The sequence below is a fragment of the Macaca thibetana genome, chromosome 14 (assembly GCF_024542745.1).
Source record: "Macaca thibetana thibetana isolate TM-01 chromosome 14, ASM2454274v1, whole genome shotgun sequence".
NCBI lineage: Eukaryota > Metazoa > Chordata > Mammalia > Primates > Cercopithecidae > Macaca > Macaca thibetana.
In genome coordinates this window covers 15766056-15790004 of record NC_065591.1, presented here as the reverse complement: position 1 = coordinate 15790004, position 23949 = coordinate 15766056, and the positions used below count along the sequence as shown (strand labels likewise).

Below are 23949 nucleotides of genomic sequence, written 5' to 3'. Positions count from 1 at the left end.
AATGTCCATCAACTGACAATAGAATGCTGGTTGATCCATACAATGGAGTATTATTGAGCAATAAAAAGAAGTCCTGATACATGCTACAAGGATGAACCTTGAAAACATTATGCCAGGCCGGGCGCGGTGGCTCAAGCCTGTAATCCCAGCACTTTGGGAGGCCGAGACGGGCGGATCACGAGGTCGGGAGATCGAGACCATCCTGGCTAACATGGTGAAACCCCGTCTCTACTAAAAAATACAAAAAACTAGCCGGGCGAGGTGGCGGGCGCCTGTAGTCCCAGCTACTCGGGAGGCTGAGGCAGGAGAATGGCGTAAACCCGGGAGGCGGAGCTTGCAGTGAGCTGAGATCCGGCCACTGCACTCCAGCCTGGGCGGCAGAGCGAGACTCCGTCTCAAAAAAAAAAAAAAAAAAAAAAAGAAAACATTATGCCAAGTGAAAAAAGCCAGTCACAAAAGGCTACATATTACAAGATTCCATTTAAATGAAATGTTCAGAATAGGTAAATCGAACTTTTATCACAGGCAAAGCTATGACAGGAAATAGATGAGTGGTTGCCTAGTGCTTTGGGGGGTGGAGGTGGGGGTGAGAGGAGTCAGTACTGCTAATCCGTACAGAGTTACTTTTGGGGATAAAGAAACTGTTCTGAAATGGACTCTGGTGATGGTTGCACTATTCTGAATACACTAAAACCGTTAAATTATATATTTGAAATGGGTGACTTGTAAGGCATGGAAATTATATCTTAATAAAGCTGTTTCACATATTTTACATATTTAAAAGTGCAGGTGGAAGGATGAGCCCTCAAAAGAGAAGCAGGAGTTTTGGGGGGTTCTAAATACTATGTGGTGGGTACTGAGGCATATAAATTTGTCAGATGTATGATGTAATCTTCAAGAAAGTTGATTTTAAAGAAACACCACCAGCACCAGGTGGAGAAGGCAAGAAGAAGTTACACAAGGGGTAGGCCAAGCGTGGTGGCTCATGTCTATAATCCCAGCACTGTGGGAGGCTGAGCTGGGTGGGTCACTTGAGGTCAGGAGGTCGAGACCAGCCAGGACAACATGGTGAACACCCATCTCTACTAAAAATACAAAAATTAGCCAGACGAGCTCGCTTGAACCCAGGAGGAGAAGGTTGCAGTGAACCAAGATCATGCCAATGCACTCCAGCCTGGGTGACAGAGTGAGACTTTGTCTCAAAAAAGAAAACAAAAGAAGTAACATGGGAGGCAGTGGCAGGTGTCAAGGGCAGGCAGGGTCTCTCCTATCTCCAGGATAAACTCACAGGGGACTTAGATGTCATGTGGGTCCCTAATAGCCCTCCACTTGGTTCTTGCAGCCACCCTGGTATGTGTATCATTTCATCTCAGGCCTCTTCTTCCCGACCCACCCAGCCATCCCAGCCTGGCTGCCAACCCCACCTCCTCCAGCCCCTATCACCCCATAATTGGGGCCAGGAGGCATGGGAGAGTCGCCATCTCTCGGTGCCACCTGTTGCATCTTTACAGATAACCATGGATGGGGCAGATCCTGCGGTGGAGCAGCTGCTGTTCAGAGCAGTGATCAAGGCCTCCCCATCTCCACCCCTCAAGGAATCGGTTTTCTCCCATAGTCACATCAGGTGCTGTGCAGCAAGGAGCAACCAGAAGGACACTAATATTTATTAAGCACTGTGGACTTTCACAGCACTCCCATGGAATCGATATTATTATCCCCATTCTGAAGACCAGGCAACTGAAGCTCAGTGCTTAAGGAACTCACCAAAGTCACCAACTGATAAAAGTGATGGAAGCTGGGATTCAAATCCAAGCTAACCTTCCTTCCAAGCTTACTCCATAACACGGAGGTTGTGGAAAGGGGATAAAAAGAGAGGAGAGCCAAATTCCATTTCCTTAGGCAGAGCTTGTCAGCACAGCTCTCTCCTTCCCAGAATAGGAAGACACCCATCAGAGACAAGTCCCAGACACCAGCAGGGGTAACTCCCTGCCCCAAGGCAGCTGCAGACAGCCTATGGCTGTAGTTACTGCTCCCAAAGAGTGTCAGAATTCCCACTCCCAGGTTCCCGGCCACTCACACAAGGTGATTGAAGTGGAAACCAGAGCCCCCCCACAATGCCCTCCTAGAGGAAATAAGGCTATGTAACTTTGTCCAAATGAGTAATGTGAAAACCTGGGGACTCCCAGGTCCTGAAAAGGGAAGAATGTGGGGCCCTTTACATTCATACTCCACTTTGTGCAGTTCTCCCTTGTCTTATGATAGGCTTATTAAGAAATTCCTCTCCCAGCAGTTCTCCTTCAAAGAGCTCTAGGCCTGGGGCTGTCAGAGGCTTAGGACTCTGCCTATTAGTCCCAGGGTCTGGATGCCCAGCAGGACACCTGGCATTCAGTGACCACTGGATTGGATAAACGAGATAGAGTGGGCAGAGTGCCCCCCATTCTTCCCCGGAAGTTTGAAGAGGTCGAGAAGTGAGGCTGTCCAACCGCAGACCCTGCTTTCTGCACCTAACCTGGCCCACCTGGCCACCTAACCTTCTCCGGCTTCCACCTACCCCTTTGCCATCCCTCCCCAGAGCCCACCCAGCCCATTTTCAGGCATACCTGGGCACATGCTGGAATAGAAGCCCTCGTTCTTCAGCATGATCAGCAGGGAGCCCCAGCCCAGGAGCACAGCAGAGAAAAAGAGGTTCTCCAGCACAGCCGTACAGGCCATCCACCAGCGCCTCCGGTACGCCTGTTGCAGCGTGGGGGCCATGCTGGCCGCGAGCCTGCACAGAAACAGAGCGCTGGGTGAAGGGCCCCCCAGTGGCCCCAGGGAGGGGTCCTGCATCATGGTGGCACCCGAGACCTCTCGGGCCAGCCCTCGAGGAGCCCCTCATGGGGGCCCCATAGAGCCCTGGGTTTCCCAGCCGGTGCCACGGAGCTGGCTCCGCGCACACTAGCAGTGCCAGGGGTGCACGCGGCACGAGGCTCCCGCTGGGCCACTATCGGAAACAAGGAAGGTCCTGTCTGCGCGCCGCAGCTTCCTGGCAGGCTGCCGGGTTCTCCCACCCAGGCCAGGGCACGCAGGGCCGGGCTGCTGGGGAGCAAGACCGCATTTGCCCAAGCCCCCAGAGGGCAGCAAGAGGCAGAGCGCGCTCTGAAGCACCGCTGGCCCATGTCCGGATTCTCGCGCCAGGAAAGACCCCTAGAAGTTGCAGGAAGAAGGGCAAGTTCCAGGCTACCCTACGACCCCATCTTCCAGTTGCCCCTCCAAGACCTCTCCTCCCCTCTGGGGCCGGGCGACAACAAGCTCTCTCCCTTTCCGTATCAGGCGACCCACGACCCTAGAGTCTCTCCGGCCAAGCCAACAGCTGCCACGTGGAGTGAGACCCAGGACGGGCTCTCCCCAGTTCCCTCCTCCCCTGCGCGCCCCTCACTCACTCCGCAGGGCGCGGGGCACCAGGCTTTGCACCTCGGAACCCACCTGCCCCCTCCAGCCCTGGGAGGGGGCTGGGACTTCGGCAGGAAGTCTGGCGGCTGCTGACTTTATAAGGGCAGCGGTGGCGGATGGGCTGGCGGGCGGGTGTGTTTACCAGAGGGAGGGAAGGAGCCCCAGCTCCCCCCGCCACGGCCGCTGCAGCCTCGGCGGGAGGATAGGGAACGCGGGCGGCGCGGGGGCGGGGAGCTACAACCGGGGTGAGACCGAGGAAAGCGGAGAGGAGAAGGGCAAGAAAGACCCAGAGCGAGCGGAGGAAGCACCAGTCACTTCTTCCAGGGGGTCTCGGTATTCTCATCTGTGAAATGGGGCTTTGGGTTTAAGCGCTCCCGGAGGTCCGCTGGAACTCTGGCAAACGCGCAGCTCTAAGCAGAGGAAGTGCAGCAAGCGGGGGCCTGGGAGGAAAAGAAGAGTCGGAGGGGTCAGAGAAAAGAAAAGGGAAGGACCTGCTTGGCAAGACTGGACACTGTGCCGCGGAACCACGGGCGCAAGTAACGGGCTTTCCTTGGGGAACCTGGCAGTGTCAGCGGGAGCCGGCCTGGGTGTCTTTCAGCGGACGCACAGACGGAGACCCTACGCGCCCCCTCCTCCCTGCCCACGCTGCTCACCTCCGGTCACCGGCAAATGAGCAGCCAGCAGCAGCGGACGGCTCGGGGAGCGCAACGCTTTCGCGGCGCGTCCGGAGTCCCGGGGGCCCAGCCCTGAGCCGCGCCCGCGCTGGGGTCTTCTCTGCGTGCGGGACCCGGCTGCCACGGAGTTTCAGCCTGACAGCCCGGTGGCCTCCCCTCCGCTGTCCCCTCGGAAGAAGCGGGGGAACTGGGAACACGCCGGGGGCCAGAGGTCTGCGAAGCCGGGGGCCAGAGGTCTGCGAAGCCGGGCTTGGAAGAAGTGGATCTGCGGAGTTGATAGTTGTATTTACACGCGTCCAGAGCTGCGCCCCGAGGTGGGGGCGGGGGCTCCCTTCCCTTCCCCTCCCCTTAGGTCGAGTTTCACGCGCACGTGACTCGCCCGCTGGTCCCGGACACTCTCCCTCTGGCACAGCCCCAGCACCTACACTTCCACCCTGGACCCCCATCTTCTCCCCCAAGCCCCCAGGCTGACGTCAGGCAGCGCCCTCTGTATCGTTGTTCAAAACAAAGTGCGATTCGGCTGAAGCCGACTGACAGCGATTCAGGGCCGGCTTGGGTGGGGTTTTGAACTGTGCAGCTGGGAGCAGTGTTTTCCGAGGCAGAATGGCACGGGTTTCTTTGGAGTTAGTCAGATCGAGGTCTGAGTCTTGACGTTTCAACTGACTACCCTGGGTACCTAGGGCAAGTTACCTCTCGGAGCCTCTGCTTCCTCCTCCCTAAATTCGGTTAAAACGGAACCTATCTAACTGCCCAAAGGAATCCGGATTGTGATGCAGGTAAAATGCTGAGCATAGCATTTGGCATAGTAAGCATAATGTTAATTGTTGCTGCTGTCATTATTTCAGAAGACCTGGTGATCGGACGCTTCCAGATCAATAATTGATTGACTCCGGGTAAATCTCTCAGCCTCCCTGAGCCTCAGTTTCCTCATCTGTAAAATAGACTACTATGGTGTGGAGTAATGAGAAGTAATCTCATTACATGTGAGTTTAATTGTGTGTTAAGAGTGCTGCTAATGCATGCTGGGCTTAATACCTAGGTGATGGATTGATAGATGCAATAAACCACCATGGCACACATTTACCTATGTAACAAGCCTGCACATTCTGCACATGTACCCCAGAACTTAAAATTAAAATTAAAATTAAAATTAAAAAAAAAAGAGGCCGGGCGCGGTGGCTCAAGCCTATAATCCCAGCACTTTGGGAGGCCGAGACGGGCGAATCACGAGGTCAGGAGATCGAGACCATCCTGGTTAATACGGTGAAACCCCGTCTCTACTGAAAAGTACAAAAAACTAGCCGGGCAAGGTGGCGGGCGCCTGTAGTCCCAGCTACTTGGGAGGCTGAGGCAGGAGAATGGCGTGAACCCGGGAGGCGGAGCTTGCAGTGAGCTGAGATCTGGCCACTGCACTCCGGCCTGGGCGACAGAGCGAGACTCCGTCTCAAAAAATAAATAAATAAATAAATAAAAATAAATAAAAAATAATAATAAAAAAAAAGAGTGATAGTGGTGACCAGGTGTGGTGGCTCATGCCTGTAATTCCAGCACTTTGGGAGGCCAAGGCAGGAGGATCGCTTGAGCTCAGGAGTTCCAGACCAACCTGGACAACATGGTGAAATCCCATCTCTACAAAAAAGAAAAAAAAAATAGCCAGGCATGGTGGCGTGCACCTGCAGTCTCAGCTACCCAATAGGCTGAGGTGGGAGGATCACTAGACCTGGAGAGATGGAGACTGCAGTGAGCCAAGATCATGCCACTGCACTCCAGCCTGGGTGACAGAGTGAGACTCTGTCTCAAAAACAAAACAAGAGTGACTACAGAAAGCTCCAAGAAGGCCTTTGATAAAAGGGAACCCCTGAACAGATGAGCCACCAAGCCAAGAGAGGAACTAATGGCTACCATAGACAGGGCATTTTTTTAAATAAAAATATTGTTATTAATTCCTGAAGACATCATGGTCTCACTTGAACCTCATAGCTTTTCACAGAGGGAGAAAACTGTAGGCTTGCAGCTGGAGCAAGGTTAGAGGTAGGATGCAGAGTCAGGTCGGCCTGGCATTTAAGTATGGCCCCTCCCAGAAGGAGAACGGCAAGAGCAAAGGCTTAGCAGTGGGAAAGGCACAAGGAGTTCTCGCTGGCCAAAGCACACGTCAGGCTCTGACGGTTTAACTTCTTAAAATGCAGTACTGCCTCCCAGAACTTCCAGATCAAGGTCAAACTCCTCAGCTCTGCACAGGGGGCCCTAGAGTCAACTTTCTAAGCTAGGAGGGTCATGGATCCCTTTGAGAATACAAAAGACAGTGGGCGCGGTGGGAGTGGCTCATGCCTGTAATCCCAGCATTTTGGGAGGCTGAGGCAGGAGGATCACTTGAGCCCAGGAGTTCAAGACCTACCTGGTCAACATAGTGAGACCCCTATTTCTACAAAAAATTTAGCTGAGCATGGTGGCATGTGCCTGTAGTCTCAGCTACTGGGGAGGCTGAGGTAGGATGATCCCTGAGCCCGGCAGGTCGAGGCTGCAGTGAGCCAAAATCTCGCCACTGCACTTAAGCCTGGGCGACAGAGACCCTGTCTCAAAACAAACAAAACAAAAAAAGAATAAAGATGTTATTGATCTACTCTCGACAAAAATGCTTGCGTGAACATGGACACACACACTCATTGACATTCACATTTCAAGATTTTCATGGACCCTTTCCATGAGACTCTAGTGGTCCATGGACCCCCATGGCTGGAACACTTGCTCTTCCTCATCCCAACCCACATTTCCATGGGGTTGGACTGCCTGCTACATGAGGACACAGGCCTCATTTGGTGTGTTCATTCACTGCTGTGTATCCCAGCGCCCAGAACAGCATCCGCACCTAAGGGGCACTCAGCATATGTGCAATGAAGAGCCAGCCAGCTGGTTTCACACCTCCCAGTCTTTCTACCTGCTATCCCTTCTTGTGGGAACGACAGATTTCCTTCATTTTTTTTTTTTTTTTTTTTTTTTTTTTTGACAGATTCCAGCTCTGTTGCCCAGTTTGGAGTACAGTGGCACAATCTCAGCTCACTGCAACGTCTGCCTCCAAGGTTCAAGCAATTCTCATGCCTCAGCCTCCCAAGTAACTGGGATTACAGGCACGAATCACCCCCGGGCTGATTTTTTTTTTTTTTTTTTTCTATTCTTTTCTTTTTTTTTTTTTTTTTTTTCTGAGACAGAGTCTTGCTCTGTCACCCAGGCTGGAGTGCAGTGGCCGGATCTCAGCTCACTGCAAACTCCGCCTCCTGGGTTTACGCCATTCTCCTGCCTCAGCCTCCCGTGTAGCTGGGACTGCAGGCGCCCACCACTTCACCGGGCTAGTTTTTTGTATTTTTTAGTAGAGACAGGGTTTCACCGGGTTAGCCAGGATGGTCTCGATCTCCTGACCTTGTGATCCGCCCGTCTTGGTCTCCCAAAGTGCTGGGATTACAGGTGTGAGCCACCGCGCCCGGCCGGTTTTGTTTGTTTTTAATGAAGGCGAGAGTTATCGTCAGGTTTTTGTGTTTAATTAATGGAGGATATACTGGAAAGGACAGAAACCTTAAAGCAGTAGGAGACCACCATAATAGTTCACATTTTGCAGCCATAAAAAGGAATGAGGCCAGGTATGGTGGTTCATGCCTATAATCTTAGCACTTTGGGAGGCGGAGGCGAGCAGATCACCTGAGGTCGGGAGTTTGAGACCAGCCTCACCAACATGGAGAAACCCTGTCTCTACTAAAAATACAAAATTATCCGGGCGTGGCAGTACGTGCCTGTAATCCCAGCTACTCAGGAGGCTGAAGCAGAAGAATCACTTGAATCTGGGAGGCAGAGGTTGTGGTGAGCAGAGATGGCGCCATTGCATTCCAGCCTGGGCAAAAAGAGCGAAACTGTCTCAAAAAAAAATAAATAAAAAATAAAAAAAAAAGGAAAAAGGAATGAGATCATGTTCTTTGCAGGTACATGGATGAAGCTGGAAGCCATCATCCTCAGCAAGCTAACACAGGAACAGAAAACCAAAAACACAGGAATAGAAAACTGCATGTTCTCACTCATAAATGGGAGTTGAACATTGAAAACACATGGACACAGAGAGGGGAACTTCACACACCAGGGCCTGTTGAGGAGTGGGGGGTGGGGGGTGAGGGGAGGGAATTTAGAGGATGGGACAACAGGTGCAGCAAACCACCATGGCACACGTATACATATGTGACAAACCTGCACATTCTGCACATGAATCCTGTTTTGTTTTGTTTTGTTTTTAGAAGAAATAAAGAAAAAACAAAGAAAAAGAAGAAACAAGCAAACAAAAATGATTCACATTTAAAATAATAAAAAATAGGTCGGGGCCGGGCGCGGTGGCTCAAGCCTGTAATCCCAGCACTTTGGGAGGCCGAGACGGGCGGATCACGAGGTCAGGAGATCGAGACCATCCTGGCTAACACAATGAAACCCCGTCTCTACTAAAAATACAAAAAAATTAGCCGGGCGAGGTAGCGGGCGCCTGTAGTCCCAGCTACTCGGGAGGCTGAGGCAGGAGAATGGCGTAAACCCGGGAGGCGGAGCTTGCAGTGAGCCGAGATAGCGCCACTGCACTCCAGCCTGGGCGACAGAGCGAGACTCCGTCTCAAAAAATAAAAAATAAAAAATAAAAAAAAAAATAGGTCGGGCATGGTGACTCAAGTCTATAATCCCAACACTTTGGGAGGCCAACGCGGGCAGATCTCTTGAGCCCAGGAGTTCAAGGCCAGCCTGGGCAACATGGCAAAACCCTGTCTCTACAAAAAGTACAAAACAAACAAACAAAATAGCCAGGAGTGGTGGTGTATGCCTGTCATCCCAGCTACTCAGGAGGCTGAGGTGCGAGAATCACTTGAGCCTGGGGGGCGGAGGTTGCAGTGAGCTGAGATCACGCCAATGCACTCCACCCGGGGCAACAGAGCAAGACTGTCTTTAAATAAATAAATAAAATAATAAAAAGCAGAGAAGAGGAAAGAGACCTAAGATACATTTCCAAATCTGAATCAATAGGATTTATCAACCTTCTCCCCTGCCCTCAAAACAAATTCCTTCCTCAACTCTGTTCTCCTGACACTACTCATAGGTTACGTATAACAGCATTATCACATTTGCTGTCATGTGGGCTCCTGGCTAGCGGCTGCTTCACAGCTTAGTGGACAAGAACACTGAGACAGGGTGGCTCTAAATCCTGGCTCTGCAGCTGATTATTTGTGCGATTTTGTCCAAATCACTCCATCTCATGAGCCTCATTCTTCCAGTCTGTTAAGTGCTCAAAATAAAAGTATCCAATTCAATTCAGTATGTAATGAATTATTTAGCCTAACAAATAGTTATTATAAATCTTTGGGCCAGGCGCAGTGGCTCATGCCTGTAATCCCAGCACTCTGGGAGGCCAAGGCGGGTGGATCACCTGAGGTCAGGAGTTTGAGACCAGCCTGGTCAACATGGTGAAACCCCATCTCTACTAAAACTACAAAAAATTAGCCGGGTGTGGTGGCAGGTGCCTGTAATCCCAGCTACTCAGGAGGCTGGGGCAGGAGAATCGCTTGAACCCAGGAGACAGAGGTTGCAGTGAGCCAAGATCGTGCCACTGTACTCTAGCCTGAGCAACAGAGCAAGACTCCGTCTCAAAAAAGAAAAAAAAAAAATCTGCATGAGGAATGTACATAAAATGGTACAGCCATTTTGGAAAACAGTCTGGCAGGTCCTCAAATAGTTAAACATAGAGTTACCACTATAGCCCAGCAATTCCACTCACCCAAGAGCATTGAGAATATCTGTTAACACAAAAATGTGTACACAAGTGTTTATAGCTGTATTATTCATTAGAGCTAAAAAGTGCAAATATCCCAGTAGTCCATCAACTGATGAATGGAGAAACAAAATGTGGTATACCCATACAATGTCATATTATTTGGCCATAAAAAGGAAGTACTGATACATGCTACAACATGGATGAACCTTGATAACGTTATGCTAAGTGAAAGAAACCAGACACAAAAGACCACATATTGTATGACTGCATTTATATGAAATGCCCAGAATAGGCAAATCCATGGAGACAGAAAGTAGATTAGTGGTTGCCAGAGACTGGAGAGGGGAGATAATGGGAAATGCGGAACGACTGCTAATGGAATGGGGTTTCTTCTTGGGGTGATGAAAACGTTGTACAATTAGATAATGGTGATCATTGTAAAACTTTGTGAATATACAACACGCTGAATTGTATACTTTATTATATTTTATTTTTTTTGGAGACAAGGTCTCGCTCTGTCACCCAGGCTGGAGTGCAGTGGCAAGATCTCAGCTCACTGCAACCTCTGCCTCCCAGGCTCAAGCAATCCTCCTGCCTCAGCCTCCCGAGTACCTGGGACTACAGGCATGTGCTACCAGGCCTGGATAATTTTTGTATTTTTAGTAGAGATGGGGTTTTGCTATGTTGCCCAGGCTGATTTTGAACTCCTGGACCCAAGTGCTCCACCCACCTTGGCCTCCCAAAGTGCTAGGATTACAGGTGTGAGCCACTGCTCCCGGCCTAAATTGTATTCTTTAAAAGAGTGAATTGTATGGTGTGTGAATTATATCTCAATTTAAAAACAACAACAACAACAACCTTTGCATGTATCAGGCACTAGGGATTCAATGGTGAATAAGACACAGACCCTATCCTCAGAGAACACAGAGCCCAGGGGGAGAGAGTCACAGACAAATCAAGTGTTACACCATCTACAGGAAGCACCATGGAGGAGAGACATGGTGCCACGAGAACATATGCTTAGAGAAGGGGATTTCATCTAGACTGGGGCTCAGGGAGGAATCTTTCAGGGTGAGGCTTATGCTAAGAATTTTCCATGTCAGAATCAGTAGAATTGATCAACCCTCCAGAGGAGTAAACAGCAAATGAAAAATCTTACAACAGGAGGATGCAGAGACATTCCGAGAGCTAAAAGAGGGATGATGTGAACAAAACACATAGGATACAGGGCCTGTGGTGTGACGTTCCAGCTGGAAAGGTAACAAGCTGATTACACTGGATCTTCTGAGACAATAAAGAGTATGCAGTAATCTCAAATGACCGAAACTGGCCTTCCTCCTCCCTAACTTGCCTTGCCTCCATTGTTGCCCGTATCATAAAAGCACCACCCTCTTCCACCCAGTGGCTTAAGACATGAAACTCAAGTCATCCCAGGCTTTCTCCCTGCCTCACTCTCCACATCCAGCCTATCAGCGAGCTTGTGGGTCCTACCACGTAAAGACTTGTCATCTCCAGCCACTACTGTCCCCCAAGCACAGATCACCATCAGCTCAGGCCTGGACTCCTGCAACCCTCTAACCTGGTCTTCCCAATCCTACCACCCACACATGACCCCACCAGCCCATCGGAATGGACTACTCGAGATGCAGATTTGATCAGGCCACATCCCTTGAAAGGCTTCCTGTGACCCTCGGGGAAATGCACAAACTCCCAATGATGGCCCGTGAGTCCTGTGCCATCTGGGTCTGCCCTCTGTGTTTTTGCCATGGTAACCTCCTTCACACCCATTAATACTCCATGCTCTCTCCTACCTCAAGTTCTTCCTGGGCCTGGAACATTCTCTGCACTAGCCTAGCCAACTAACCCTTCAGATCTTTTGTTTGTTTGTTTGTTTGTTTTTGAGACAGAGTCTCGCTCTGTTGCCAGGCTAGAGTGCAATGGTGCAATCTAGCTCAGCTCACTGCAACCTCCGTCTCCTGCAATTATTATAAGCAATTATTCTGCCTCAACGTCCCGAATAGCTGAGACTATAGGCACCCACCATCACGCCTGGCTAATTTTTGTATTTTTAGTGGAGGTGGGTTTTCACCATGTTGGCCAGTGGTCTCGAACTCCTGGCCTCAAATGACCACCCTCCTCGGCCTCCCAAAGTGCTGGGATTACAAGCGTGAGCCACTGCGCCCAGGCAACTCTTCAGATCTTAATGGTCATTTCCTTTAAGTGCCTGACCTCTTGTAGTAACTTGACTGACTCCAGCAATAAATCCTTTTGCAATGTAACCTACGTAACATCTGAGTTTCCCTTTGATAAAACGCATCATATATTTGTTCCTAAGACAGTTCAGAGGGCAAGGGCCTGTGCCCACCTTCCTCACCACTATCCTCTCACCACGTAACACAGAACCCACCACGCACCATGCCTCCTGCCTGACAAATTCCTAACCATCCTTCAAATCTCACTCACCTATTACTTTCTGGAGGGCAGTTTCCCTGAGCACCAAGACAACGGGACACATTCCTTTACACACCCTGCTGAACATCTCTTTTTTGGGGGGCGGGTAGAGATGAGTGTCTCACTGTGCTGCCCAGGCTGACCTCAAACTCCTGGCCTCAAGCGATCCTCCTGCCTCGGCCTTCCAAAGTGCTGGGATTACAGGCGTGAGCCACCGTACCTGGCCACAACTGGTTTAGATTTTCTATCTTCTTTGCCCCAGCATCTAAAACAATGCTTGTCACAAGACTCCTCTCAGGTCAGCCCACAAGAGCTCTTATGAAAATCTCTAAACTGTAGGCTGGGCACAGTGGTTCCCGCTTGTAATCCCTGCACTTTGGGAGGCCGAGGTAGGTGGATCACTTGAGGCCAGGAGTTCAAGACCAGCCTGACCAACAAGGTGAAACCCCCTCTCTACTAAAAATACAAAAATTAGCCAGGCACGGTGGCAGGTGCCTGTAATACCAGCTACTTGGGAGGCTGGGACAGGAGAATTGCTTGAATCTGGGAGGCGGAGGATGCAGTGAGCTGAGATCACGTCACTGTACTCCAGCCTGGGTGACAGACGAAGACTGTCTCAAAAAAAAAAAAAAAAAAAAAAAAGAAAAAGAAAAAAAAAAGTAAATCTCTAAAATTGCATGCAAAATTCTATGTGCATTCAGGAGATAGGCTGTGACTTCTGTCAGATTTTCCAAGTGGCCTAAGATCTGAAAGAACTTTTCCCCAGATGCTAAAGGAGCTTCAAACAGCGCTGCCAACACAGACTTCTACTATGAAAAACCATCCCCCTCTAGAATACAAGTTCCAAGAGGGCAAGAATCGAGGACCTTTACCTTTTTTTTTTTTTTTTTTTTTTTTTTTTTTTTTTTGAGACAGGGTCTTGTTCTGTTGCTCAGGCTAGAGTGCAGTTTTGTGACCATGGCTCACTGCAGCTTCAAACTCCCGGGCTCAAGCGATCTTCCCACTTCAGCCTCCTGAGCAGCTGGCACCACAGGCACGTGCCACTATGCCCAACTAATTTTTTTCTTAAGTTGAGACAGTGTCTCACTATTGTGCCCAGGCTGGTCTCAACTCCTGGGCTTAAGCAGTCCTCCCACCTTGGCCTCCCAAAATGCTGGGATTACAGATGTGAGCCCTGTGCCTGGGCTCTTTACCTATTCTGTTAATTGATGTATTCCAAGTACCTGGAACGGTGCCTGGCACATTCTTGATGTAGGTGTAAAATGACTAAATATAGTCTCAGACAACTGAAACAGTTATGTAGACAGTATATGTATTGGTTATCTATTGCTGAGTAACAAATTATCCCAAAACACAGTGGCTTAAAACTACATGTATTCTCAGTTTGTCTAGGTCAGGAGATAGGGTATAGCTTAGCTGAGTGTTCTGTCTCAGGGTCTCTCACAAGCCTGCAAAGCGTCAGCCAGGGCTGCAGTCATCTGAAAGCTCAAGTGGGGAAGGATTTGCCTCCAAGCTCACCCATATGGTGAGTGACTCAGTTCCTTGCTGGCTAGAGGCTGCCCTCGATTCCTTACCACCACATGGGCCTCTTCATAGGTTAGCTCACAACATGGATGCTTGCTAGCTTGCTTCATCAGAGTAAACAAGAGGGAAGAACAAGACAGTGAGAGAGTGAGAGAGAGGGAGAGAGAGAATGAGAGGAAGATCAAGAGAGGGAAACAAACAAGACAGACTTTACACTCTCGTAATTTAACCTTAAAAGTAGCACCCCATTACCCTTGCTGTGTTCTGCTTATTAGAAGCAAGTATCTAGGTCTAGTACACACTCAAGGGAGAGGATTATACACAGGCATGAATACCAGGAAGGAGGGATCATTGGAGGCCCCAGTGATCTTTGAGGCTGCCTACTGCAAGACATATACAGAATGTTTTCTCATATAGCATCCGATTTATCTGGGCACCCAGAGCGGAAGGCACACACCAAATGCCTACAGGTCAAGCAGATGATGACAGGGAGGGAAGGCATCAGTGGGGAGGTTTGGCAGACAACTGAGCCTCTGCCCACCCTCCATCAGGCTGATGCCAAGCAGGAATGCAGGTCAACTGTTGTCAGATCTTCCAAATTTTTTTTCTTTTGAGACAGGGTCTTGCTGTCTCCCAGGCTGGAGTGCAGTGGTACGATCTCGGTTCACTGTAACCCCTGCCTCCTGGGTTCAAGTGATTCTCATACCTCAGCCTCCTGAGTAGCTGGGATTATGGGCATGCACCACCAGCCCAGCTAATTTTTGTATTTTTAGTAGAGACGGGGTTTCGCCATGTTGGTCAGGCTGGTCTCCAACTCCTGACCTTGGGTGATCTACCCTCCACCCGCCTCAGCCTCCCAAAGTGCTGGGATTACAGGCACGAGCCACCGCTTCCGGCCCAAATTTTCAGAAGAAGCCAACATCCTAATTTTTTGAGATATTTTCTGATTTTTAAAACGGATAAGCAAAAATACAACCGTTTATTATTTTATTAATTATTTATTATAGCAGTTTATGACTCCTCCCTATGGCAGAAAGTACCTACTTTATTGTTTTGTTTTGTTTTCTTTTTTTGAGACAGGGTCACACTCTGTCTCCCAGGCTGGAGTGCAGTGGTACAATCTCGGTTCACTGTAACCTCCCCTGCCTCCCAGGTTCAAGTGATTCTCATGCCTCAGCCTCCCAAGTAGCTGGGATTATGGGCATGCACCACCAGTTCAGCTCATTTTTGTATTTTTAGTAGAGATGGGGTTTTACCATGTCAGCCGGGCTGGTCTCAAACTCCTGGCTTCAACTGATCCGCCCACCTCGGCCTCCCAAAGTGCTAGGATTAAAGGCGTGAGCCACCACCCCTGGCCGGCCTAATTGTTATTTCTTATACCCTTTTATGTGTGTTCCAGCCCTCTTACTGTCCACTCCACCCCCGTCCCACTTGCTCATAGGGATCTAACTAATTCACTTTGGGCACTTTCCGCAGCTCTTTGCATGTAGCAGGCCAATAATATTGTTGAATGAAATATGAAACTCGACACATACCTCACAAGGGGCCATTTCCCCCTGTCCTAGAGCAGGGGTTAAAAGTGGTCTCTGGTGTCTAAGTTAGAATCCTGGCTGGATGACTTGCATGCTGCACGACCTTAGGCAAGTTACTAGCTTTTGAGAGCCTCAGCTTTCTCAGCTGGGAACAATCGTACCTGCCTTAGAGAGTTGTTAGATGGATTAGCTGAAATAATACACGTGAAGAATTTCACAGAGTTTAGCGCACAACAGAAACTCAATAAATGATTTACTGTCACTCACATCATCCATTCCCTTTCTTTCCTCACTGGCTTCCTGCCTCATCACCCTTTAGTCCTTTATCGACCATCTTCTGCCACTGTCTACCTGGCTGGCAGCTCGAGTGAGCCACCACAACGCAAACTTGTCATTATCACTGAACGATTTAAACTCTTCAATAGTTTGCCGTTGCCCTTAGTAGGAGAAAATCCAAACTCCTTATCACAGCTCACCAAGCTGTTGTGGAGCTGTCTGCCCAGGCTCCAAGTCTCATCTTCGCCTCCCTTCACACTCAGCACTCCAGCCACACTGAAGCTGAAGCTCTCCTTTCCTGAACGCTCCACCTCCACACTTACCGCCACTTCAACAAAGCCTTTGCAAGTGCCATTGCCTCCAGCTGGAACCTCTAATCCCGCCTCCTACCACCCCTTCTAGATGTTCCGTCTATGTGCTAACAGAGAATTCTTGATGTTTCTTGCTAAACCTGAGGGCATGCACAATATCGATTTTCCTCACCTGTCCTCTCTTCCAAGAACAAGGCCGGCAGAGAATAGGCAAATGATAAATGTGCGGAATTGTCCACAGCAGCGCTGACCATGAGCAGACAGCGCCACCTGTTGACCAAAATCTGCACTTCAGTACCTGGAAAGGCGCTTTATTGCTTTCTACCCCTAAGACATGAGTAATGGCTTTGAAGTTTTCCAGTACATCCGGTATCTTCACTCCCACCAAACTTAGCAATGAAAAAAGCTAATGTTATTGCATACTTAGTGTATGCTGGGTACTCTCCTAAGTGCTTTGGTTATTAACACGTTTAATTTTTGCAACTACCTAATGAGGTAGGTAACCTTACTGCCATTTTATGATGGGGTAATCGAGGCACATAGTAGTTAAAAATGCCTCACCCAAGATCACACTGCTAGAAAATTTCAGTAGAAACTCAAAGTTAAGCAGTCTGGCTTGAACCTGCACTCACAAGCCCCAAACTCACTGCCTCTGTTCTATCTCCTTTACTCCAATGATCTAGTTACATCCCGGACACTTCTACCAGGAAGCTCCACTTTGAAGGTACCGCTGTCACTGTGGCACCGGTGTCAACCACAGTCCCATCTGGACACAGCAAACGCAGCAGTTGGGTCTGGCCTCCATGTTATTGCTCTGCTTGTGTGACCTCCAGCAAGCAACTTACTTCTTAAATCCTCAGCTTCCTCATCTGTATAACAGGATTAGTCAGGGGGCTAACCCTATTTTACAGATGCAGAAGCTAAAGCACACAAAAGTGACAGGTGCAGGGCCACACAAAAAGCGGCAAACAGGCAAACCTAAGCTGTCTTTTTTTTTGAGATGGAGTCTCGCTGTTACCCAGGCTGGAGTACAGGGGCACAATCCCGGCTCATGCAACCTCCACCTCCTGGGTTCAAGCGATTCTCCTGCCTCAGCCTCCTGAGTAGCTGGGATTACAAGCACCCGCCACTACACCCAGCTAATTTTTGTATTTTTAATAGAGACGGGGTTTTGCCATGTTGGCCAGGTGGTCTTGAACTCCTGACCTCAAGTGATCCACCCACTTCAGCCTCCCAAAGTGCTGGGATTACAGGCGTGAGCCACTGTGCCTGGCCTGTCCTACTCTTAAACACTACATTAGTCTCCCTCTGCTGGTAGGGGCTGTGTCTGTTTACTCTCAAATGCCATGCACACTGCTTTGCACATAGTAGGTGTCAACAAACTTGTTTTAATATATATATACATACATACATACACACACAGTCACATTCCAGTGTGACAAATACTCCTTCACCAGGAGACAGCGCTACCACTCCAGGATCTTGAAGACTCGCTACAGAGAGCTTAGGCCTGGCAGTCCTCACAGATGACACCCAACAGGGAGCACTTTTATTAAAGTGGGAAGGGGTGGGGTGTACCCCAGGGTGTATGCTGACACGGACCTCACGCGGGCCCAGAGCTCTGCTGCACCCTCTTCATCAGCTCTTCATCCTGCATAGACAACTCTGTCAACTTTTTGCCCATTCGCTCATGGATGTCCAAGTACTTAGAGACACATCGGTCCAGGCACACAGACTCGCCCTTGGAGAGCTCTGCTTCCTTGTAGTGAGGAGGCACACACTTCCGGTGGCAGGCACTGGTCATTCTGGAGGGAGGGAGGGGCAAGGTCATGTCAGCAGCATCCTGTGACATCCCAGGAACCCTCGACCATTCCAGCCCTGCTATATTGATGTCACCTTCCCCAAGAAAGCAGTGTAAATCCTCAGTTTACACCTCAACCACTGGAAGGTCCTTGCAAGTAGGAAACTTGCCTGAGCCCATGTATATGACTAATTAAGTAGAAACAATTTGTTAAGGACTGGCTATGTGCCAGGCATCGTGCTAAGTGCTTTACCTGCATTCTGTTACGCAATGCTTACAATTACCCCAAGAGATACTTATCCCCATTTTACAGACGAGAAAATTAAGGCAAACAGAGGCTCAGTAATTTTCTAAGAATCACATAGAGCTGAGATATGAACCCAGGTCATCTGACCTCACAGTCTACACTTAACAATCTTTCTAATTTATAGTCGTCAGGATAAACCAACCAATCAAGAGAGCTTAAGCCAATAAAAATAGCAGACATTTCACTGTTACTAAGTGTTGGGCTTGAGGCTAAGGACTTTCATATATTTTTAGATTTAATATTTATGATGCCCTATGAGGTAGGTATCATTATGTCTTTTTCATAATGAGGAAACCAATTGTCAAACAGTGCAAGTAACATGTCCAAGTATACTGCTGGTGATTGGTGGAGCCAGGATTTGTTCCCAAATGTGCCAAATGGTTATGAGCACTAGTTGCAGAACCAGACTGAGGTGCTAGTTCTGGCATTGTTACCCACCAGCTGCGGACCCTAAGGAAGTTACTTAACCTCTAGCAGCATCAATTTCCTCATTTTAAGATGGGACTAATAAAATTAACCCACTGGATTATTTTGAAGATTAACAAGAGCCTGACACAGAATAAAGGGTTTTAAAATGTTAACTACTAAATGGGCTGGCTATGTGCTATTTATCAAGAGGCAAATACTCAGCTTTTCTTGGAACCTAACCAGAGCCTGGATTGGAGTTTCTCTTCCTGCTTGGCTCCTGCATTGCCAGTTCCATCCCCATCTAAATGCCCAACTCATTCTAGTGACTGCATCTACATTAGGATCAACCTTGGAGGTGCGTATGGGGAGGGTAAGCATGGGCCTCAGGCTCCCCTACATTCAGGAAGGAATTTGTTGTAAGTCATTCACCTTCGATATGGGTGACCAAGACTTATTTTCCAAGACAGGGTAGAACATAGTTCTCTTTACCTGTTGTACATATCGGCCATCATCTCCACCTCCAGCTCCGCAGCCAGCTGTTGGGCCCTGAGAGGATCCATCTCAGCCTAGCACCGTGGAAGGTATCTCCTTCTGGCCTCCTAATCCTGGGAGCAGACATCACCATCAGCACCCACCGCCGCCCTTCACTCTCCTACCCCTTGGGGCTAGAGGATACAGAGGACTCACAGGGCGCCAGACCACCACGGGCCACTAACCTCAGTGAGCTTAACCACCCCATTTCACGGATGTGGAAACTGAGGCCTCGCCCAAGGTCGCACAGGACGTCCGTGGCGAGCCTGGAAATCGAGCCCCGGATCTCTGATGCCCCAGTCCCTGGAGGTCACCTCTATTCAGAAGATCGAGGACCGAGGCAGAACGCTCTAACCCATAAGCCTGAACCTCCAGGGCCCTGGGAATGAGATCGTACGCTGAACACAGGCGACCGGGACGCAGCCTAAAGGCTGCGCCTCTGAAATGGCGACGCCATAATCAGAGCCACATTGAATTCAGAGGTCATGGGTCACTCACCACTGCCTGGGACGGATCGCAATGCTCACGGAGACCCCAACTTCTGACAAAACTATAACGTTACCCGCCTCTCCAGAAGGCTCCAGCGGAAGCACGTGGGTTACTTCCGGGAGGGAAGTCCCGCCTCTCCTTTGATTCAAACTCGCTTCCGGAACTAAATACCAACGAGACGGCGCCGGGAACTCGGCGATCCTAGAGAGGGAGCGGCCGGCGCCGGGCGAAGAGGAAGGCGACTTGCCAGTGCTAGAGGGGACGCCAAAGTACCATAGAGGCTTGGGCGGGGTGCAGAGCGTCTGCAGCCCGCTTACAATTCAAGTCCCTTGGGATGTCACAGAGCCGCTTCAGTTTATTGGTTCTGTAGGAAGAGGCGTGGCGACAGATATCAGTGAACCTCATCCCAGTTCCGGACAGCCGACTCCTGAGCGTAAATCAGGCGTGGAGAAGGAAGAACGCCCCCAAACAGCGATTCTGTTTTTGTTTCGCGTTAAAATCCCTGGAACGTTTTTAAACGTCCCAGTGCCCAGGACTCACCTCATTTCAATTAAATCAGAATCTCTGGGAGTAGGACCCAGGCATCAATACAATTTAAAATTCCCCAGGTGATTCGTATGTACAGCCAAATTTGAGAAGCAGTGCTCCATGGGACGTTGTGCGATTACTACTGTGTGTAGGTCACACTAAGCCCCTTCTGGTGTTGCAACGATAAGCGAGATAGGCTTCCTGCTCGTAGAAAGACAAGACGTGTAAAATACGTTTTCTTCAACAGTCAGAGGTCCTGAGCCACAAAGAGATTAATAAAAGCAATTTCGGCTGCCACCGGGGCTAATCTTGGGTGAGGGAGAAGGAGGGTACTGGTGAACTTTTCAACTTTCAAGACTTAATGTGTTCTTCAAACTGCACCATTCACTCATTCCCCACTAAAAAGAAGGAAACAACACTCAGTCCCTTGATTTGTCACACAATTTCCTAGTAAAATAAATTTACAAGATGTAAATTGATGACGCAAGGGCACATTGCTCATTGGAAAAGGTGGGCTAGACATTTTATATGTGTGGTCATCATATGCTTCCCTAATTGTCCAAGACCATCCTGATTTTAAACAATCGACCTTTCTGCTTTGAAGACTCATCTTTGTCAAACCTTGTGCCCTGATTTTTAAAGATTGAGGTATAATATTCATAAAGTGCATAAAATACACGAATCTCAAGCTTAATTAAATATATATGTGTATATATACATTTGTATAACCACCACCCAGATCAAGATATAAAATACTTCCTGCACCCCAAAAAGTTATCTTGTGTTTCTTCCCCATCAATACTCCCTCTTGAAGTTAACCACTATTCTGACCTCTATCACCATCAATTCGTTTTCCTTGTTCTTGAACTTCATGTAAATGGAATTACACATTATTTTCTATTTTGTGCCTGACGTCTTTAGCTCAATGTACCTGTAAGGTTTCCTCCATATTGTTGTGTGCATCTGTTATTCCTTCTGTTTTATTGCTGTCTAGTGTTTGATTGTATGAGCATGCCACAATTCATTTATCCATTCTCCTGTTGATGGATGTTTGGATTGTTTCCAGTTTTTGCCTACTATGCAGTAATGCTGCTATGATACTCTTGTACAGATGGACATATCTTGCCTTGGTTTTTGCTTTTGAAAATATAGTCAACATTGGCCAGGTGTGGTGGCTCACGCCTGTAATGCCAGCACTTTGGAAGGCTGAGGCGGGTGGATGACCTGAGGTCAGGAGTTCAAGACCAGCCTGGCCAACATGGTGAAACCCCATCTCTACTAAAAATACAAAAAAAAAAAGTAGCCCAGCATGGTGGCGGGTGTTTGTAATCCCAGCTACTCAGGAGGCTAAGCAGGAGGCTAAGGCAGGAGAATCGCTTGAACCCGGGAGGCAGAGTTTACAGTGAGCCAAGATCACACCATTGCACTCCAACCTGGGCAACAAGAGTGAAACTCTGATCCCCCTGCAAAAAAGAAAAAATATAGGCAACATTATGGAAAGTTAAGAAACTGCATGGGAAAAGGAGATGGGTTCTTACAAGAGGAATCTTGCAATATTTACTGGGCCTTACGAAAGGTTACATACTGTATGATTTCATTTAAGTAACATTCTCAAAATCTCAAAATTATAGAGACGGAGAAGAGATTTCTGATTGCCTAGTGTTAGGGTTGATGGGGAGACAGAAGTGTACCTATAAAGGGTAGCACAAGAGAGATCTTTGTGTTGCTGGATAATTCTGTATCCTGATTGTGGTGGTGGTTACAAGAATCTACACAGGTGATAAGATGTCATAGAACTGGCTGGGCACAGTGGCTCATGCCTGTAATCTCAGCACTTTGGGAGGCCGAGGCGGGCGAATCACGAGGGTAGGAGTTCGAGACCAGCCTGGCTGATATGGTGAAACGCTATCTCTACTAAAAATACAAAAAATTAGCTGGGTGTAGTGGCAGGCACCTGTAACCCCAGTGACTTGGGAGGCTGAGGCAGGAGAATCGCTTGAACCTGGGAGGTGGAGGTTGCCGTGAGCTGAGATTGTGCCACTGCACTCCAGCCCAGGTGACAAAGTGAGACTCTGTCTCAAAAAAAAAAAAAAAAAAAAAAAAGTCATAGAACTATGACACACACACATTAGACCAATGTTAATTACCTGGCTTTGATATTGAATATAGTTATGTGAGATTTAACCTTTAGTGGAAGTTGCTAAAGGGTGTGCAGGACCTCTCTGTACTATTAATGCAATTTCCTGTGAACCTATAATTATTTCTAAATAAAAAGTTTTAAAAATCACTACAAAAAAGAAAACAAATCACTGTCTGCACTATTACTGTTTCCCATCACTTCTTCTCACCTCCATGGCTGACACTGTGGTCCAAGCCACCACCATCCTGCACCAGGGTCACTGAGTTTGTCTCCTGACTGCTCTCCCCACTTCTATCCATGCTTCTTCACTTTATTCTCAAAACAGCACCCATCCAGGGTGTATCTGCCCAAGACTGGTGAGTTCTTCCACATCTCTCTCTGGCTTACTGGTTTTTTGTTTAAATTCATTTCTCTAGTCCTACTGTCATTAAATATTGAAAAGAGCAAAATACGCTGGACGTGGTGGCTCATGCCTATAATCCCAGCCGGGTTTCAAGTATTACTAGAACCAGCCGGCAACCATTAATATTGGACTATTTAATCACTAGTACCCAAACACAGATGCACAAAAAGATTTCTCTTTCAGATCATCCCGGGCAAGACTTCCAAGTTCCTGTCATATTTCTGTTAATTAATTAGTTATTTCATTCAATATGTATTTATCAAGTACCTACTATGAGCCAGGCAATTCTACTAGGCTCTGGGCATACAGCCATGAGCATGGTAGATAAAATCCCTGCCCTCATGGAGCTTAAAGCCTACTGAGAGAGACAGATGATAAGGAAATGAATAAGGTAATTTTAGATTTAGTATTACGAGGACAATAAAAACAGTATTATGAGGACCATAAATACAGCTGAAATGATGGAGAGGAATTGAAGGTCATGGAAAACCTGAGGGAATGAAATTTCAGCTGAGTCCAGAAGAGTGAGAGGGAGCCAGTCTTACAAAGAGTAGAAGGAAAACCAGTCCTGAGTCTGAAAAGGGATGGATTTATTTAAGGAATAGGAAGGAGGCCACTGTGGCCCAGTGGTGGGACTTCGGGTAGGAGGACTGGGAGGTCCCAAGCTTCGTAGTAGTAAGAGTGTCCCCTGCACCCATTCTCCAAAAGCAGTGCCTTTCTTAGATCATAAAACGCACAGAGAAAGTGAAGACTTTTTTTGAGATGGAGTCTCTGTCACCCAGGCTGGAGTGCAGTGTGACTTGCTGCAACCTCTGCCTCCCAGGTTCAAGTGATTCTTGTGCCTCAGCCTCCCAAATAGCTGAGATTACAGGCATGCGCCACCACGCCCGGCTAATTTTTGTATTTTTAGTAGAGACAGGGTTTCACCCTGTTGGCCATACTGTTCTTGAACTCCTGGCTTCAAGTGATCCACTTGGCCTCGGCCGCCCAAAGTGCTGGAATTACCGGCATGAGCCACTGAGCCCAGGCTTGTTTTGTTTTTTTCTCAGCAAAATGTGCTAAAATACTCAATTTTTTCTTAGTATAAAAATGTGTTCAGAGCCTAATGTGTACCTGTCACTTCAACTCAAAATAGAACTCAGGAGTTTTGTATTTTCCAGGCTCCATCCAGTGATCTGTCAGCTTGTCCCATCACTTTTGCCCTCTCTGCCCCTCCCCCTCCAAATCTCTCAGTCAGCTGTGAGCCCCGAGACACATCCCCTGTGTTGGCAGCTGCCCCACTCATCCCCTCCTTAGCCCAGCCTTAAGCAGCTGCTTTTGTCTGAGGACGACGACGGAAAGGGCCTATGTAAGGAAC

At 48.5% G+C, this 23949-nt stretch overlaps 3 protein-coding genes across 8 annotated transcripts in view; 1 reads left to right on the top strand and 2 right to left on the bottom strand.

The window, feature by feature from the left end:
• Positions 1-4517, bottom strand: part of SLC43A1 (solute carrier family 43 member 1) — a 32418-nt gene extending 27901 nt beyond the window's left edge. Inside the window, exons 1-2 of one of the 4 annotated variants that reach the window (XM_050758514.1) lie at positions 4086-4517; positions 2601-2767 (exon numbers count right to left, since the gene is read on the bottom strand). In XM_050758514.1, the coding sequence (XP_050614471.1) occupies positions 2601-2754 (154 nt within the window). In that variant the 5' untranslated portion in view covers positions 2755-2767; positions 4086-4517. Of the gene's footprint in view, positions 1-2600; positions 2768-3422; positions 3981-4085 lie in introns of those variants that run through there. The other 3 variants (XM_050758516.1, XM_050758513.1, XM_050758515.1) reach the window with 3 other exon arrangements.
• SERPING1 (serpin family G member 1) overlaps positions 1-23949 on the top strand; it is a 437682-nt gene that overhangs the window by 330249 nt on the left and 83484 nt on the right. The gene's annotated exons all lie outside the window — the stretch shown is intronic.
• The window catches only part of TIMM10 (translocase of inner mitochondrial membrane 10), a 301193-nt gene continuing 294749 nt past the window's right edge, over positions 17506-23949 (bottom strand). Inside the window, exons 2-4 of one of the 3 annotated variants that reach the window (XM_050758665.1) lie at positions 19531-19614; positions 18991-19106; positions 17506-17790 (exon numbers count right to left, since the gene is read on the bottom strand). In XM_050758665.1, coding sequence (XP_050614622.1) covers positions 17589-17790; positions 18991-19061 — 273 coding nt within the window. In that variant the 5' untranslated portion in view covers positions 19062-19106; positions 19531-19614 and the 3' untranslated portion in view covers positions 17506-17588. Of the gene's footprint in view, positions 17791-18990; positions 19107-19530; positions 19652-23949 lie in introns of those variants that run through there. The other 2 variants (XM_050758666.1, XM_050758664.1) reach the window with 2 other exon arrangements.